General features: G+C 44.9%; 1 protein-coding gene across 2 annotated transcripts; it reads right to left on the bottom strand.

The window, feature by feature from the left end:
* Nucleotides 1-586: 586 nt before the first annotated feature.
* asap1a (ArfGAP with SH3 domain, ankyrin repeat and PH domain 1a) lies at nt 587-17,728 on the bottom strand. 2 transcript variants are annotated; one of them, XR_003296057.2, is made up of 29 exons: nt 17,445-17,728; nt 15,478-15,550; nt 15,005-15,135; nt 14,844-14,918; nt 14,536-14,585; nt 14,265-14,394; nt 13,660-13,745; nt 13,502-13,577; nt 13,319-13,405; nt 12,273-12,373; nt 12,116-12,185; nt 11,735-11,822; nt 11,507-11,555; nt 10,407-10,573; nt 9,648-9,781; nt 9,472-9,563; nt 9,213-9,399; nt 9,020-9,105; nt 8,780-8,895; nt 8,421-8,488; nt 7,939-8,046; nt 7,614-7,851; nt 6,878-7,036; nt 6,720-6,795; nt 6,557-6,621; nt 5,234-5,733; nt 5,023-5,145; nt 4,405-4,571; nt 587-4,307 (listed from the first exon to the last, which is right to left on the bottom strand). XR_003296057.2 is itself a non-coding variant. In XM_026313534.2 (28 exons), exons 1-28 carry the CDS (start codon nt 17,568-17,570, stop codon nt 4,497-4,499), a joined length of 3,336 nt encoding a protein of 1,111 aa, XP_026169319.1. In that variant the 5' UTR covers nt 17,571-17,728; the 3' UTR covers nt 587-4,496. The 2 variants fall into 2 exon arrangements, 1 of the variants encoding a protein (XP_026169319.1); XM_026313534.2 differs by having other exon boundaries at nt 587-4,571.
* Between the last annotated feature and the right edge of the window lie 1,194 nt (nt 17,729-18,922).

Genomic DNA, 18,922 nt, shown 5'->3' with positions numbered 1-18,922 from the left:
TTTCTTTCCTCTTTGTCGAATGTGCCGCAGGTTCCATGAAATACATTTCAGACACTGTGAAATCTTGTCAGATCAGATCTGGGCTGTTGTGTCCGAGAGAAGCCAGGCTAGCAGCTTCCCCCATTCCAGCCTTTGTGCTAAGCTACGCTAACTGCAGACAGAGATTAAGCTGCTCTGAGGAGACAAACTTCAAAATGTCAGACTGGTCCTTGAAAATACAAATTCACATGATTCAGAATTTATGTCTTTATGTGTCTTTACTGTGTCTCAGACAGTCTCCCAACCAGGAGGGACAGTTAGTGGTTCTAGGGGTTTAACAGGCCCAACCAGGACGGACAGTTAGTGGTTCTAGGGGTTTAACAGGCCCAACCAGGACGGACAGTTAGTGGTTTTAGGGGTTTAACAGGCCCAACCAGGAGGGACAGTTAGTGGTTCTAGGGGTTTAACAGGCCCAACCAGGACGGACATTTTTAGTGGTTTTAGGGGTTTAACAGGCCAACAGGAGGACGTTAGTCGTTCTAGGGGTTTACCGGCCCAACCAGGAGGGACAGTTAGTGGTTCTCGGGTTTAACAGGCCCAACCAGGACGGACATTTTTAGTGGTTTTAGGGGTTTAACAGGCCCAACCAGGAGGGACAGTTAGTGGTTCTAGGGGTTTAACAGGCCCAACCAGGAGGGACAGTTAGTAGTTCTAGGGGTTTAACAGGTCCAACCAGGAGGGACAGTTAGTGGTTCTAGGGGTTTAACAGGTCCAACCAGGAGGGACAGTTAGTGGTTCTAGGGGTTTAACAGGTCCAACCAGGAGGGACAGTTAGTGGTTCTAGGGGTTTAACAGGCCCAACCAGGACGGACAGTTAGAGGTTTTAGGGGTTTAACAGGCCCAACCAGGACAGACAGTTAGTGGTTCTAGGGGTTTAACAGGCCCAACCAGGACGGACATTTTTAGTGGTTTTAGGGGTTTAACAGGCCCAACCAGGAGGGACAGTTAGTGGTTTTAGGGGTTTAACAGGTCCAACCAGGAGGGACAGTTAGTGGTTCTAGGGGTTTAACAGGCCCAACCAGGAGGGACAGTTAGTGGTTCTAGGGGTTTAACAGGTCCAACCAGGAGGGACAGTTAGTGGTTCTAGGGGTTTAACAGGCCCAACCAGGAGGGACAGTTAGTGGTTCTAGGGGTTTAACAGGTCCAACCAGGACGGACAGTTAGTGGTTCTAGGGCTTTAACAGGCCCAACCAGGACGGACAGTTAGTGGTTCTAGGGCTTTAACAGGCCCAACCAGGACGGACAGTTAGTGGTTCTAGGGCTTTAACAGGCCCAACCAGGACGGACAGTGGTTTTAGGGGTTTAGCGAGCTCATCAACCTTCCCCCCATGTTAGCAGTTAGCCCCACACATATATACAACACTAACACCAGCTGTAATTTTTTTTTCTTACTTTGTTAATGTTATATTTTTATTCTCGTTGCTTGTGTGTCTTTCTGGCGTGATAGCACTGCAGTTAATCAAAAGGCTATGCTAAACGCTAAATTTCTAGCTAATGGTCTTAAGTTACGATGAAGCATTTTTTAAGCAGCAGCTTAGTTTCCTCCTGTTTCAGCTCAGGCTAATTTTAGCTGTGACCTGAAATTAAACCTGGAGTGAAAAATGTCCTTTGCATTAGACTCGATAGATTATAAGTCAAAATATCTTAGTGATTATTTAGTTGTATGAAATACTGAATAAATGACAGTGCTTCCTGGTTAATGGCGCTATTACATCCTCTATAGCCATGCAACGCTGGACAGAAAATATCTAAATGAGATTTTTATACACAGTCTGCAGCTTTATTTCAACTGAAAACTGGGAAATTATGAGTTTATAAATCTGTCTTGTTTTCTGTCTCACCCAGAGTCAATGTAAATCAGAAGATGTTTTTCACTTCTTATGGGGCTAGGCCAATGGTTCCCCTGGTTCAAGTCTTTGTCCCAGTGTGAACAGATGAAACAGAGGATTTAAAAAATGTTGGCCTGTTCCTTTAATCTTATGTCATTATATCGTGCTGTACAGGGAGCGATGCAGCGTGTATCTATTGATTAGGTTGGATGCACATATCATTTTCTATAAATGTCTATGTTGATCACAGATTCTCTTCATTAATCAGACTGAACACATCGAACATCCACTGACCAACAGTATGAACAGCTTTCAGATTTACTGTCACAAATCTGACACCACCAAGTCACGAAATATCCTCCAATCACTGTTGGGCCTTTCAACCCTTCAAACCCTTTGAAATCCCCAGTTAATCTATGTTGGTGTTTGATTAGCGGAGATTGTTTGTTTAGCTACAAAACTAAGCCTTCATTTTGATTCTTTTTTCCACAGACCAAAAACATTTTAAATGTTTTATTTCTAAATTTGCACCTAAAAAAGTAAATTTTTTTAGGTGCAAATTAATTATGGTGAAAATCCAGGGGCTCATCTGCTACTTGGGTTTATTTATTCTGTGGATACATTAATAGATTGCACTGTATTGACGCGAATCATTCATTGAATTAATTAATTCATTGAAATATTTAATAGTTTTACCTTCTATGAACTGCTTTCACAGTCCATTTTTCATTTGCATCCCATACAAAAATCCTTAAATTTAATTGAAAATCTCTTTAAAGTATCTTAATTGCATCAATTTAAATAAGTACATTTATGGAACCTTTAGGTAAATTATGTATCAACAGTGAATCTGGAGGTTGGTTGATGAATTGGAAGTGTTTTAGCTGCAAAATCAGTTTTACCACATTCAGAACACTTGGTTCAAAAGTCTCAATTTATCTGAGGAGGAATTCTGAATTCTGTAAAAGCGGTTTTTGAACGAATTGATTTTAAAAGTGTACAACTAAGTAAAACTATGAACTGTTGAAAGTTATCAATCCCATGGGGAAACTGCCATAAGTTTCTGATCGTTCAAACAGAACTTTCTCTTTTGTTCTCTCTGGTGTACCACAGGGATCAAATCAAGGTTCTTTGTCTTTGTGTGATGAAAAAACAGATTTCTTACAGCAATGATCTCTGGGTCTTGTAGTTGACTTATTCTCTTAAGTTGTTAAAAATAACTTTCTGAACTTAAGATGGATTAAACTGGAACAGCTGCAGGAAAAGACGAGTATTTTCTCTTAAAGAAAAGTCACACTTGTAGCATGAGATTTGGGGATGTAGGGACATTAACAGTGTGATTCTGCTGAGATGAAACCAGGTTAGTCAGGACACACGAGTATGTACATAGGCAGACTTCAGCATGTACAGACGCCTGTTTTATCCTGATGTTTTATACAGATAAATACAGAAAATACAGCTGGAGTGTACAGGGTTGGCTGTAGAGAAATCATAGTGTGAGGAATCTGAAGAGAAGGAAAAGTCACACTGACATTCTGAAAACACCTGAATCATGATCCAAGACCTGCACTACGATCAAATGAGGGCAGAAACTGCTCTTTAGTACTCACCACGTACACACAAAACTATACTCATGCAGCCTTTTTGGAAATATTCACCACCTCATCACTTCTTCCAGACTTTACTCAGTTCTTCTTACTGATAGTTAGAAACTAGCGATGAAGAAAGACAGGAATATCAGAGTCCTGCAGAAACTCTGCTCAAATCTGACATTTAAAGGGACAAACAGTAAATGACAGAGTCAGTCAGAGAAGACATGAAAATAATGTCTGGCGTTGCTGTATTTAGTGTTGAATAGTCAGTTTTGAAACAGAGAAACAGTTTGATCATTGGTGTCTTAAATGAGGCTTGGGGATTTGCTTGAACAACTGTTCGAATATTACTTAGTGTCACACAATGGCCACACCGTATCGTGTACTTTTGACTTATCCTCACGTTATAATTATGAGAAAAGATCCTGTAATTTCATAACACAAGTCAGTCCCATATTTGAGCTTTGTGGGGGCAGTGTGGCCAAAGTCGACCCGTGGAGGGCTACAACATCCCAGAGATGCTGCTAAAGCAGTTTTACAGTTTCCTTTACATTAGCTGAGCACTGATGAGTCTGTGTTTGTGCTTTTGGTGCTGAAAGCTGCTGTAAAGGCAGATTTCTTTGAAAATAAAAATGAACCGCTGATTCTGATGTGCTTCTTTTGACCCTTTCATTTCATTTTTTTCTGTTGTGCTTCTGTGTGACAAGCTGCTAGGCCAGCAGAGGGCGACGATAGTCTGATAAGATGACTGACCTGCGACCTGTGTGTATTTTCCTTCTCTGTAAACTCCTCGTTGCTACGGCCCATCTGGGTCTGCATGCTGGGATGCTGGGTTGCTATGGTAACACTGTTGGGCAGAATAATAGTCTATTTACAGCGAGGGCTTCGTGAACTGAGACTGTCGTAATTACTGGGTTCCTTTGGGACGGCAGCCGGTTACTCACTGACTGACTGACTCCACCCACTGTCACCTGTGTGACCTCAGCATGTGGGCGGAACTTGTGCATGTGGGCGGCAGGCTCACAGTCTGTGGGTGTCAGTCAGAGAGGATGCAAACGAAGGACATAGGGAAGACACCTTTTCTCTCCGGCTGTCCCTCAATGTGTCCGATCTGAGAACACACACCACAGTAAAACATCAGGTAATAAAATATTACAGGTTTAAAGTAAAATATTACACATATACATATTAGACAAGCAAAATTCGGTGACAGAAAAAGTACTCAGAAACTTTAATAAAGTAGAAATGATACCACAGAGTAAACACAGTTTAACAAGTAAAAGCACTGCATTCAAAATGACTTAAATAAATGATCGTCCTTCAGAGCCTGTAAACAGTGTCGGCTGTTCTCAGCTTCTGGAGCTGGTTTTTGGAAACAGACGGGCCTCCCGTTGTTGGTGAGGAAGAACCATGTGAGCCAGGTCCACGGTGTGGCTCCCTGCTGTGTTTTTAATAGTTTTTGGACAACAATGGAGGTCTACGGCACAGACCCATAAGCTGAACCAGGTTCTGGATTCACACACATTACGCTGAGGACACACGTCAAGCTGACTGGTACCTACCCACCACTCCTGGTCCTCCTCCCCAGTGACAATGATGACTTCTCCCTCAGCAAAAGTCAATTCATCATCGTTGTCGGCCTGACAGTCGTAGATGGTTTTCACCCGCCGGACTTTACTCTTCACCTGGAGAACAGAAGAAAAACAAAGCATCCATCTCCTTCTGTCTCCAAACAGTGACATCACACTAGAATCTGAACATGAAGACCCTCACAGAGTTGATCTTTCTCGGCAGCGGGACGGGCATCTCCACGGCTCCATGTGGTGACTCATCGTCATCTTCAGCCACTGGCCGAGGTGATTGCTCCCCCTGCTGAACCGGGGACTGGCTCTCTGCAGCCACTGCCATTTTGGATCCCTGCATCTCCATAGAAACAGGGGTGGGGCCAGGCCTGTCACTGAGCACTGGTTTGGGAGGCAGGTCTGAGATCTGGGGTTTGGGTGGGAGGTCTTTCAGAAGGGGTTTTGGGGGGAGGTCAGACAGTTGAGGCTTAGGTGGGAGGTCAGACAGCTGAGGCTTCTCAGGCAATGGTGCTCTCTGGTTGGAGTCCACTGGGGTCAGGGGGGCTTTAGGGGAGGCATCGATGAAGGGAGGGGACTTCTGGGGATCAGGTTGGGAGGAGGGGGAGGAAGAAGGTTTATGGAGAAAGTCCGAAGGCTGGGTGGGTTTGTCCACAGAGGGGAGGTGGATGGTGTCGATCTTTCTTAGAGCCACTGAGAGACAAAAAGACAAAACCAGACTGAGACCAGACCAGAACAGGTGTGATATTTTGTCACAAGATGTGACTATTACTTTTGACTGGTTTCCAGGTTTTAAGAGGGCAGAGAACAGTAGCAGAGAAACAGAAGATGACTGTTGTGTTGTGACAGTGAGTGATAACTGCGAAGGCTTTTCTGTGTTCATTTCTTAACAGAACTAAAACTAACAACAAGCTCAGGTTCTGGTTTTTAGACATGGTCGGACAACTGTGTGTGATTCACAGAGGAGCCTGCTCTGACAAAACAACAAGTCTTCTGTCTTAGCACAACTGGAGAATCAAAGCCTTGGAAAAACACAAAGGAACTGCATGTTTGGTGGGACTGAAGTATTAGTATTTTTCCTTCATAGGACTTTTGCATTTCAATCCCAAGTTTGGCCTTAAATTCATTTGACACAGTCTTAAACTGAACCACTTTTTAACTGCAGAGATCCTGAATTAGCAGAGATGGTTGTTCCGACTTTTATTGCAAATGATAGTTCATACTCCAACTGAAGTGAATCAGTCAAAACAATTCACTTGTTTTTCCAGGCACAAATTTTGTCTTTAAAGATTTTGTAAAAATAGTGTTAAAATATCATCTTGTTGTCATGACCCCAGTACGATGTATTGTCTGGAGAGCTAAGTGTACCGTCAGAGACCCAACAGCAGCCTCAGATTTAGTCTCTGGCCTCTAGGGTCTAAAACGCTGCATGAACCCTGTTTCCATTGATAGTTTCTATGATTTCATTTCACAAGATTGTAATAACTTCTTATAAAGCTAGCAGAGGTGGTCCTACCTTTCTGAGGTAGTTTGGGCAGAACTCTGGGTCCCAACGTGGACTTGGTGTTACTGGAGGTCATACTACAAAGGGTCAGGAGAGGTTAAAGGTCATTTTACCACTATCATGTCATATTTATTTGATGGGTAACTGTTTATCAGAGCTGAGCTGCTCAGGGTACCTCTGTTGCTGCTGGATTCCCTCAAACTTGTTGGCAGGTGACATCCTGTTTCCAGGTGGAGGGGTCATCTCACTTCCTGTGTGAAAACAATTACATATCCATCAAGGGTCAAAGGTCAAATGTCAGACTGGTTTTGGATTTTATGGTATCAGTCTTACCTTTACACTGGGGTCCCTGCAACACAGGGCTTGGGGGGTCAGACATGGTACGCTTGTGTCCAGGTGGAGGGGGAGGAGGTCTCTTCTTCAGGGTGGAACTTCCTCCTCCACCAGTCTGAGAGGTGAGGGGCAGGGAGGTGGGTGGGCCGACAGCAGAGCCTGAGGGTGGAACCAATGAAACTATTATGTTAAATGATTATTTCTACTCACTAAAAATGGAATACAGGAACCTTTTCAGTGTAAAGTTCCCTGAACCCCCCCCAGTAGAACTACAGGATATTCCTCCAGAGCCACTTACACCCCTAACGGCCACCTACAACCTCCTTGAGTAGCTCAGGAATTTCTTTTATCTTTATCTTACAACTACCTAAAGAAAAATCTCTATAGAGTCACTGTAAATATGGACCCTTCTGAACCTCCTTAAGACGTTGTGGCAACATTTTCAGAGATTTAAAACCCCTCTGGGTGCTCATCATCTGGACCACCTGCATAAAACTCTGGAACCTTGTAAAGACCTTCCTAACCACTTTCAAAAACTTTGTAGCTTTGAAACACCTACTGGACGATGTTCTAAAAATCTCCTCTCATCAGCCTGTCATTAAAAATACCTTAAGGCCTTCTAAGTAACCTCAAACTATCACTATTAAAGCCTTCCAGAATCCTCTTAAGCCTAACTTTCAGTAACGTCTATAACCCTCCAAACAGGAGTATCTGGTTCTTATCTAGGGCCTGGTACCTTTCCCCTGGCTCCGAGCTGCTGGTGAAGGTCCTGAGGTGTCGGGTCCTGGAGATGGAGGCGTGTCAGAAGAGGTGCTGTAGACAGGGTTGGCAAAAGCTCCATAGGAGAGACGCTGCTTGTCTCTGTGAGGAGGAACAAAGGAAGCTGGAAGAAAGAGTTTCTCCTGAGAGGAAACACTGGAGGATGGACAAAAACTCTGAGGTCGGAGGGAACGCTCCTTCTTCACCGGACTGGGCTGCAGGAGGGGGAGAAGGAGGCCATTTTAGCACTGTCAAACAAAAAGCACTTAATTCGTTCTGTGTTTTTTTGTGGCGGTGTGGACCTTGTCGTCCAGTTCGTCATCGCTCTCGTCCAGCTCGTCCAGTCTGAGGTTCCAGTCGTACTCAACGTGAACATGAGGGTTGAACCGTCCAGACACTGCCTCCACCAGCTGGGGGCAGAGAGAGAGACAAGGTTCATGTTACCTGCATAGGGTCACGTTCTCCTGGTCCCTGTCCTGCTGTCAGACCTGCCACAACCAGTGAATCTCTGGAAGGTCACAAGTCCAGAACAGCAACAGTTCTCTAAGGATCAGTAACATCTGCAGGTGGTTCTGACACTAGAGCTTCTCAAAACTAACACAGCAGGTAGTTTATTTTCTTCTTAACAAAGAGCTCTTGGGTACTGTAGTGTTAAAGGCACTGCACAAACTAAAGACCAGAACAGAACCCTAAAGTTTACAGTGACCTTTTACAGTGGGAATAAATAAGGCTGGAACCAGAGGCCCCACCAATTAAAACTTTAACAAACGAATGATGATTTTACCGGTTCTTCACACTGGGAGCTCTTCAGCCTGCGGGCAATGTCCAATGCTGTCTCTCCACTCTGATTGGCTGAGAAGACAGAAACAGCCTGAAGCAGCATCCTGAAGTAAAACATCTGACACTGTGTTTGTGTGATTTGTTCCTATTTGATGAAGCCAGGCCGGCACAAAACCTTTGCACTGGACTCACAACTGAGAGCTCTCTTCTCACACAGAACAAGAGGGTTTACCTACATGTAAGAAACATTCTCATGAACCACATTAATAAACATCTTGAACCCTATAGAGGCCTTCACCCCTGAAACCTCTGAAAGAGTATTCAGAGCCCAGTCTCGCTCAGCTTTGCACGATGTGTCCTTACTGAGGTGGATGTCTGGTTTTCCTCTCAGCAGCAGTTTCACACACTGCGGTTTGTTGTAGAGACAGCAGTAATGCAGGGCTGTGTTTCCTCCGTCTGTCTGTCCATCCAGGTTACCGCTGCAGGCAGGACAGACACCGTGTTCGCATTTTTGGATTGTTGAGACAGATCTCGGAGATATCGACAGCTTCAGCTTTCCAAAATATTGATCAGGTGCAACACAGAAATTCATGCCTTTCATACCTGTTCTGGACCAGGAAGTCCACCAAGTGCAGGGATGAGTGATCAGCTGTGCGGACACAGTAATGTAACGCAGTCTCTCCTGCTTCCTGCACAATAAATATCACACATGATAAATCAACACATAAACACACACACACAAAAAACAATAAACACAAAAAACCCCATTGACCAGCAGGTGTCAACTCAGACCCACCTTTCCGGGTCCAGGGAGGGGCTGCAGCAGCTCTGCCCCCTCAGCGTACAGCTGGATGATAGACAGCAGGTCTCTGGATCTTATTACTTCGAATAGCTCATCCAGCCTGACGGCCATCGTGGCCACAGTGCGTTTGACGAACTTGTGGTCGATGTACTTGGCGTTGATGAACTCCTTCCTTGCTGTCCTGCAGAAATAACCATTAGTCATTTTACAGACTGACTGAGCATGAATTTATACGTGATCTGTAGGAACATACATGTCGCTGGCAGCTGTCGGCTTCAGAGACGGAGATGGTAGGCTGGCCTCCATGATCTCATTAAAACTACTGTTCCCAACATTCCTAGCAAGCTGACAAGAGATAAAGAAGGAGAGCAAGTGAAAGTGAGAAGCAGCCAGGAAGCAGAACCGACAAATTCAGGCAGGTGACGTTACCAGGAGCTCAGAGGTTCCCAGTTTGTCCAGCTCTAGACTCTGGATCCTGGACACGTGGACCCCCATCTCTCTGTGGATCCCTGAACACTCGATGCAGGTCAGGATGCCCAGGTTGGTGGAGAGCCATCGAGGATCTAAACATAGATACAGAATCCACCACAGTTCACTTAAGTCCACCTGGTCCTATTTGGTGAGACCATGATCTTCATCATGAGGTGATGCAGGTATGAGCAGGGACTTGGTTACACATGTCAGAAGCTTTACAACAGTGAGCTGTTGTAAAATATCATATCATCTGTGAAATGTTATTTATTGTTTGGTTTCTCTCATTAAAACGTCCAAGAGAAGCACAAACTGTTGCTTTTGACTGTTTTCTATTATTTGAACCAAACCCTGCTGCAGTATGGATGACGCTCTGCTCACCAACCAAAACACAGATGTCAGAGTCCTTAAATGCACCAACAGACATAATGTAATCCCTACCCACTGGACCCCAAATCCAGCCTGACTGCGAATCCAGCCTGACCCCAACTCAAGCCTGACTCCGAATCCAGCCTGACCCCGAATCCAGCCTGACCCCAACTCCAGCCTAACTCAGAATCCAGCCTGACCCAGAATCCAGCCTGACCCCAATTCCAGTCTAACCCCGACCCCATCTTAAGCCAGACTCCAGCGCAAATCCATGTCTTCAGTTGTGAGGTCCCCAGAATGCAGAGATGTCGTCACTGTGATGGACTAAAATGTGATGCTTGTTCTCACCTGAGGCTCCACAGTCACAGCAGGTGTCGTTCCCCGGTGATCGCATCACCTCGTCAATGATGCTCTTAGTGAGCTCCTCCTCCTCTTCCACACCTGAACTTTGACCTCCACCCTGAAACGCCACATTCAGGGCCTCCTCCTTACTGTTGGTCAGCACAGACACCCAGCTGTAACACACAGAGGAGATGAAATATTAATCGGATTTCATACAGGTGGGTCTGATTTAGGCTGATCCAGCAGAACAGAGAATAAACAACGCTGGAACGACCTGAAGCTCTACTAAACTATAATGACATTAAAGATACATTGGAAACTTTAGGTGATGATTGGCAAAAAAAAAGTCAAGCATCCACCGGCTCACAGACATGGAGAGAGAAACAACTGTTTCTTTAATAACGTGAAGGTGAGAGAGTCACAGGGCGAGCGGGGATCATCTGATGTGACTGACACTGTTCGCAGGAAGCTAAAATCTATGCTGAGGAACAATCACAGCAATGACATAAAACCAACAGTTTCCAATAACTGAAGAAGTATCACTGATGGAAAAACTGACTATGAACTGAAACAAGACTCAATATGGTCTCTGGTCTGGGTCAGCAGAGTCCTGAATCAACTGGAACTGACTGTGGTGTTGAGAAAGAGTCCACAGGTAATAAGATGACACTGAGGTCTTACTGTCAGTTAAACCTGTTTTCTCCCTTTGAGCTGTTCAGAGTTTCACAGAAAGCTGAGTCCAAGCAGCAGAGTGATGGGAAGAGAAGCTCATGGTGACCCCACTGAGAGAGACATAAACTTTAAAAAGCAGAGGCCCCACAACTGGTTCCTGAGGAACCCCACAGTATTTTACGTTTTCTAGAAAAAAATGAAACAAAGAATCAACCAGAGGTAGCCAAGTTTAACCAGTTTCAAAAACACTATATAGTCTCTGTCTCCACATCGAAGAACTTTGTCCACACTAGAATCAGCAGAGGTTGTGAATGTTTTCTGTCCCTCAGTGATGTCAAAGAGAATTAAAGCATAGTCTGGTTTAAAAACAAGATATTTGGAAGTGGATGGAGATGAGAAGGTGCAGACTGAAAATGACATGATGGAAGTTTCACCTGACAAACTCCTGCTCGTCTTCAGCCTGGAAGTGGTACGTCCGATTATCTGCAGGACAGACAGCACAAGACGACGTAAACAGGCCGTTTACAAACAGTGTCTCCTCTAACACATTTACTATCCTGAGCAGAAATGTTGTGTGGTAAAAATGAAAGTTGGGTGATTTGAACTTTCAAACATCTGTATCAGGGTCAGCCTGACGAGTCCAAAATCAGACTCAGACTCACGTGAGATCAGGTCAAAGCATTTTTTGTCCTCTGCGCTGGGTTTCACCTGGCAGGTGAGCAGGTTCAGTCTGACAGGCTGTCTGTTGGACTGAGAGACAGAAGACAGTGAGTCGTGCTGGTTTAAAGGACCATTCTGCTGCTTTTCGATGTTTTGAGGTCCACCTCTTCTCCACCACACGTCTAAACTTCATTCATCAGCTGTAGAGTGCAGCGCTGCAGCTCAGACGCTTTCAGCTGCTCAGTGCTTCTTTGAAAATGTTCAGATATCAATCTTAATCTTGCATTATTTCTTATTTGAGCAGCGGACAGTGCAACACTGGACAGTTTCAGGTTCATCTTCGGCAGGTTGACAAATATCTAAGGCAAAGACAAAATTCTTACTGTCGCATGTGAGATGGTGAGGACGCCGCTCTTCACTGAACATTTCCTCCGCTGCCACACCTTCCTCAGTCTGACGGACACAGAAACAGAGGGGACCTTAGAACCAAACAATCAAAAAGTCTGTTTACACCTGTGCAGGTGAAGGAAGTCACTCTACCCATCACTCTTCTTCAGCAGGTATCCCTTCTTCTCACTGCCGAACTCCTTGTTTCCCTGCAGCTGGTGCATGCTGTAGCCGCTCTGTTTGCTCTGGGAGTCCTGGAGAACACAAACAGGCTTTTAACTGTTCGGCTGAAAAGGTCAAACAGACTCTCCGGACCAGCAGAAGTGGACTGTGGACTACTGTGCATCAGAAACACACATATTCTATATATTTACACAGTTTGTGTTCTGTGTGCACGTAGACGGACTCGTCCTGTCACACACGCTGCTCATACTGCGCACACACACACACACACACACACACAAACACACACATACATACAAACACACGTGTTGTAAAGAACATGCCAAAGAGCTTCATGCCACTGAGGGGGATGCAGACTTACTCTTCTGGACTTCAGTCACAGAGCGCAGGTGAGAGAGAGAGAGAGAGAGGTCAAAGGTCACTGAGGGCCCCAGTTGGCTGTAGGTAAACAAGCCTGTGAAACACTGACGGAAATATTTCGGACTTTTTAACCTGTTGACCGGGAAGTTGTGTCCCGCCTGTTACTTGTATGATCTAACACACTGTTCCTTAAGGTCAGCCTGCAAGTGTTGCAGGGTCATAGTGGATTTTGTGCCAGAAGCAGCACCGCCCTAAGCTGCACCTTTGCTCTCATGCATTATGTATTTTAAGGGGTTCCCCTTCAGGGGCACAGAACATGAGAGGAGAGAATGGACAGTTGTTCTCAGTGAGATTCAGTCTCAACAAAGCTCCATGACTTTCACCTGCAGAACTCCAAAACCACGACTCCTTTAAAAATGTATTTTACATCTGAACCTCCACCTGACCCTCTGCGTTCTGAGCTAATCTGAGCCAATGCTAATGCTAATGCTGCATCAGTGTGTTTCAGTTTCTCCTGAAATTATTTCATTTCTTCTGGTGGGAGGAATGATGCAGTTTGTAAGTGAAACCAAACTCCATTCACATTAATGTCATGTGATGAGATTGGAACCTGCCCACAATGTTAGACCCCACCCCCTCAGTTCCAGGTGCTGTACCTCCCTCTGGTCCAGTTGTAAGGAGCTCTTGATGAGATCTCTAAGAGCCGTCAGCTGCTTCTTCTCCTCATCCTGACTCTGTTTGATCTGTGGAGACAGCAGAGGTCACACCTGTCAGCCCACCTGAGCAAAGGGGAGGGGGGTTGCTGTGCTCTTACTAATTACAACACCTGAGGGTCTTACATTGTACAGGTCAGCAGCCAGTTTTTCGATGTATTGCTTGAGTTTGTCGGCTGTTTTCAAACCGTCCTGAAAGAAACTGGACACAGCAAGATGGGCAGGAAGTTCAGTGGGCTTTCAAAATAAAACAGACAGTAACAAAAGGTGAGGTGAGGTCTTACTTGCACTGAGCGTGGTAATACTTGATGAGGTTCTGCAGCAGATCCACTCCCTTTTTAGTCTTAATCTCATTAACTTTGATTAGGTACTGTTGGACACAGACACAGATGTCAATCACTAAAGAGACATTTCACCCAAAACCAAACAGAGGTCAGCACTTGTTTTTAAATCCAAGTCCACAACACAAGTCAGCTCTGAAACACTTTATGTCGCGTCTTAAGTGAAGTTCAGCCGCCGGTCAAGTCCTAGTCATGTCAAGTCTTTGAGGACAAGTTCATGTCAAGACCACACCAACAGAGTCGGTTCTCAAACCATGCAAGAAAAGTCCAAGTCATTTGAGATAAAGCTGATGTCAAGGTTTTAGGTCAACTACAAAAAGTAAGCCTCGATTTAGTCAGAAAGGGTCAAAGTGGACTCTTATATTTCTCAAGACAATCAACAAAACTCTCAAGTCGACAGAGAGAAACCTCAAATCAGATCCTAAGTCCCGGTGGTCCATGTCAAGTCCTGGTCGGTGGAGTCGAATGTTTGTTGTAGCTGCAGGCCTGCTCAGTCTCTGACTGATTCTGTTCTACAGGCCATGGACCATGGGGGGGGGGGCAGTCACCTCACACATCTGCAGCTGGAACAGCCTCCGCTCTTTCTCCATCTCCTCAGCGATTTCAGCGCCGGTGATTTCAGTCCGGATCATCCCGTGTTGTTTGGCGTGTTCTCTCTTCTCCTTCTCAATCTTTGTGCTGAAATCACACGATTAAATCAAACCTGCAGATCCACACGTTTCTCCAGGTTTATATTATTCATTTAACGTGACAGTTTTACCAAATCACCCCAAATTAATAAAAACCAGTACAAAAACAGGTTCCATCCAACAGACTCACAACTTGGTCTCATAGTCCTTCCAGGCCTTATCAAAAGGTTTCTTCAGGTCCTGAAACACCAGCAAACAAAGACGGCAGTGAAGCTTCAACACATTTAACTGACAGCAGGCGGAAAATTCATCACATTCAAAATAAAAGTGAAGAAAAGTTAAGAAAAAAGTTGAAATTTGAAAATTTGAAAACAACAAGATCTGCTGTGTGTGTGTGGGGGGGGGGGGGGGGGGGGGGAGTACAGGACTTATATTTTAAAACAAACAAATAAAGAGAAAAAAATAAATATGCAAATAAAAATAAACATGGACACTCACCCCCTTCACTCCTTTCAGGTCTCCCTTCAGCAGAGAGTCCAGAGTAAAGACCACGTTGTGACTCAGACTCTGCAGCTGAAAAACAGACACAGGTTTATTTCGCTCTCACCACAGCCAGTTGCCTGGTTATCAATTATCGATCACTCCATTGAGTCACTGACCAGGTTCTTAAGCAGAGCCGCCAGTTCTTTAACGAGGCACGAGAACTTAACGAAGGCCGCTCCCAGTTCAGTATTGTTGGCTCCCAGTCTCTCCAGTGCCTGACTGAAGCTCTCCTGGTTCCCAGCATGCTCTGCTCCACCACCACAACATCAGGTTTATCGTCCCACACAACAGACTAATCTTTAAAGGTGCAAAACTGCAGCTAATCATTATTTTCACTCTCACTTCTGTCCTGATCATTTTCTAAATGAACTGATCAATTGTTTGGTCTCTAAGAATCAATAACAGAAACAAACATTTGCTACAGTTTTCCAGAAGTGACCTGGTCACGTGAGAGGACACAGAAGCACAAAATCCTGCCGAGACTGGGCCCGGTAAACGTTTATTGATCAGCTTTCAACAACCTTATGTTCTGAAAAAACTTCCTACGTCATCTCCAGACAAAGACCTAGAACCAGAACCTGATCCGTACCTTGTCCTGAGCTGTAAATGGACTTAACTGACTTCTTCACCTTCTGTAGAGCGGAGCGGTCCTGGTCCAGAGCCTGAGGACAGACAGAGACACAGAGTCTGAGTTTCTGAGGGGGTCCTCACAAGGACAGAAATGTGTTTGTGTGTGTTGGGGGTTTTCTAACACACCAAACAGATGCGACACACTTTCTGAGCCACAGTTCCTCTGTTGCCATGGCAACCTGGCTGGAGGATGTAGGTCGTCAGGGCGACCATGTGGTGTGACTCCAACCACCTTCATCATCATCATCATCATCATCATCATCATCACCATCACCACCATCATTTGTCTCTGCAGTCTAACATGCTGACAGCTGCAGTCAGTGAACGCAGCAGCTCATGGTGTGTTCAGGTTAGGCTGTGTTTGATGTAAAAACCATTTACGTTTTTCCGTATAAGAAATAACAATCAAAGCACCTAATTTACCCTTAAACACACCGACATCTGAATCTGAATCAGCCAGAAAACTTTTTGTCTTAATCGAACCCCAATTGGAGTAACACTGAAATGACACTTCAAAATATAAGGGTAAATTCAGGGGTATCTTAAGGTTATTTTGTACCTTTTACGTCTTTTACCTCATAAAGAAAAACAAAAAGCAGATTGAAAAGATGTTGATATATTTCATCGCATTATTGTTATATATGCAGGAAAATAAAGTTAAAATTGACCAAATATAAAATTCATTCCTCAACTTACACATTAATGGAGAAAAAAATAAAATCATCTGTCAAACTTCAGACAATTTTTAGGGTATTTTATCTTTACGGACACAAACAACCTCACACACTCACACTCACTCCTATGGGCAATTTAGAGTCACCAATCAACCTGACATACATGTTTTTGGACTGTGGGAGGAAACCAGAGGACCTGGAGAAAACCCACACAAGCACAGGGAGAACATGCAGACTCCACACAGAAAGGCCCCTGATGGGTTTCAAACCAGGAACCTTCTTGATGTGAGGCAACAGTGCTGGCCACACATTCACCGTGCTGCCCTTTCTTGGTTCAGTTTGCTCACTTTACCTTCATGTAGAAATTAAGAAAAGGTCCTGACTACCTTAAATTTCATGAGTTGATGTTTAAGGGTTTTTTTTCCATTAGATTAAAATGTAAATTAATGGTCAATAATATTTTAACCCTTTTAAACCTGGAATACTTTAGCAAACGACAACCTGTTGGCGGCGGGGCTTATGTAAAACTCTGTAAGCACATTATTGTTGTTGCTAATGAAGAAGATTTGACCCTTGACCAGGAGTGATGTGACCTCTGACCTCCGATCAGTCCATTCTTTTTATTTACATTGAGACCAGAATCCAGGCCGGATATTCATGTTCTGACAAACCTGCAGACACGGGTCTGAACCTGCACACAGACCAGGCCCGCAGCTGCTGCCCGCTGGGACCCCGATGGAGCCTTCAAGGTGACAAGCTCCTCAACCAAACTCGGTTCGGAAACCTCGTATGTCTGAGGGTTTCTTTCTGCCTGACCAAGGGAAGCACGAAAGCCAAACCCCGACCCAAACATTTCCGCAGCTCGGTTGAGTCTATGACCAGTTTGGGCACGTCACCCATCAGGGAAAAGCTCAGGGTCAAGAGTACCGAGCTTGTTTTCCCGCAATGTCGCCGCCAGATCAGAGCGCGGAGGGCGGCGGAGAGCAGCGAGACCGACGAGCGCAGATTCCCAGGAATAACTGGCGGTTCTGCGGCGTCTGGTTCGCACGACCCGGTTTCTGGTTGTCTGCTGAACGTCGTCGCTGGTAAACCATGACGCGTTAAATGACCAGAAATGTAGACGGAGTTTGGCTCATTGTTTTCCCTGTCGCCGCGGGCACCGGGGAGAGGCCGAGGGACAGCGAAGGGGGTCGGGTCCGGAGAGCGAATCGCCGCCCGGTCAGACCCACGGACAGACAGACAGGCTGCCTACCTCCTCCAGGATGCTGACGGTGTTCCTGCAGCTCTGCAGCCGGGTGGTGAAGCTGGACGTGGTGGGGGAGTTGTAGTCCTCGGTGGTCTCCGATAGGAACTCGCACACTGAGATGTGATCCGGCATCTTTCACGCCAGAAAGATCCAGAAAAATACCGAGAACCGGAGACGGGCCCGCGGTGCGTTCAGGGACCTGCTGCAGATGTTTTCTACAGCTGCTCTGAGATCAGATCCGACGTCCTCCGAGTGTCTCATCAGTCTTTCTCCTGATGATTCATCCTCATACCTGCCGTCAAGATGCACGCAGTGCACCACGTGACCCCGCCGGAACCTTTCAAAGTAAAAGCTCTAATGTACTTCGGAAAAACATAAAAAACAAAAAAAAGTAAACCTATTGTTACCCAGACTGTTTTCCTGAAGGTATAACAGACTATGTATAGAATATAAATGTAATTGGCCAAATAAAAATATTAAGTCCAAACCCTTTCCAACTCTGAAATCAAATGAAAGTCAGTTTTTGTCTCTGACAGTTTAGAAGATCACGTCATAACTTAGATGGAGACACACATTTACTGTCAACTGCAGATAAAAACTTCGAAATGCACTTCTTGCAGTGGCACTTACATATGAAATCATTGTTTTACATTAATGATTTTTGTTAAATGTCAAAAGAAATGCTTAGATTGTAGACAAAACAGCAAATGATTTAAAATACGAAATGGTTTGAAATAAATTTATTCCCTGACTTTCAGTAAATTTGGTTTTAATCAGTCCAACAATTTTACCGACCTTCGTTAACTAAAGTTTATTTTATTTCATTTCCAATATTTTAATCCACAATTTTCGGTGGTCTTTTCTTTCATTTTCAGAATTTTATTTTTCCTATTGGTGCCGTGAGTCTTTTATTTTGAAGGACAAACGATATAGCATCCGCTAAATTCTCGCCTCTTGACGCTCCTTCAGGATGCGAGGGATAATAGAGGGTCAGTGCGCAGGCGCAACACTGCAGGCTGATGAGAAAACTGTTTAACATCATCATCAGAAAAACATCCATCCATCATCAGCTTATTCCTTAACCAGGGTCCCAGGGATCTGCTGGAGCCTATCCCAGCTCTCTTTGGGTGAAAGGCAGGGGTCCACCCTGGACAGGTCCCCAGTCCATCACAGGGCCACATAGAGACAAACAACCTCACACACTCACACTCACTCCTATGGGCAATTTAGAGTCACCAATCAACCTGACATACATGTTTTTGGACTGTGGGAGGAAACCAGAGTACCTGGAGAAAACCCACACAAGCACAGGGAGAACATGCAGACTCCACACAGAAAGGCCCCTGATGGGTTTCAAACCAGGAACCTTCTTGATGTGAGGCAACAGGGCCAACCACTTATCCATCGTGCTGCCCATCAGAAAAACAATAAGTAATAAACATTTAATATCACAATATCAGTTTGTTTATTATGGCACAGGATTA

This window comes from Mastacembelus armatus, chromosome 17 (genome assembly GCF_900324485.2).
Source record: "Mastacembelus armatus chromosome 17, fMasArm1.2, whole genome shotgun sequence".
Lineage (NCBI taxonomy): Eukaryota > Metazoa > Chordata > Actinopteri > Synbranchiformes > Mastacembelidae > Mastacembelus > Mastacembelus armatus.
This window is presented reverse-complemented; position numbering and strand designations above follow the sequence as displayed.

Excerpts from the sequence above, each read along its gene's own strand:
- asap1a (XM_026313534.2), bottom strand. The coding sequence starts at position 17,570 with ATGCCGGATCACATCTCAGTGTGCGAGTTCCTATCGGAGACCACCGAG. Across the intron at positions 15,551-17,444 it reads CCGTCAGCATCCTGGAGGAG|GCTCTGGACCAGGACCGCTC; the intron begins GTAGGCAGCCTG and ends GTCTGTCCTCAG. Across the intron at positions 11,556-11,734 it reads ATGCTTTGACCTGATCTCAC|ATAATCGGACGTACCACTTC; the intron begins GTGAGTCTGAGT and ends TCTGTCCTGCAG.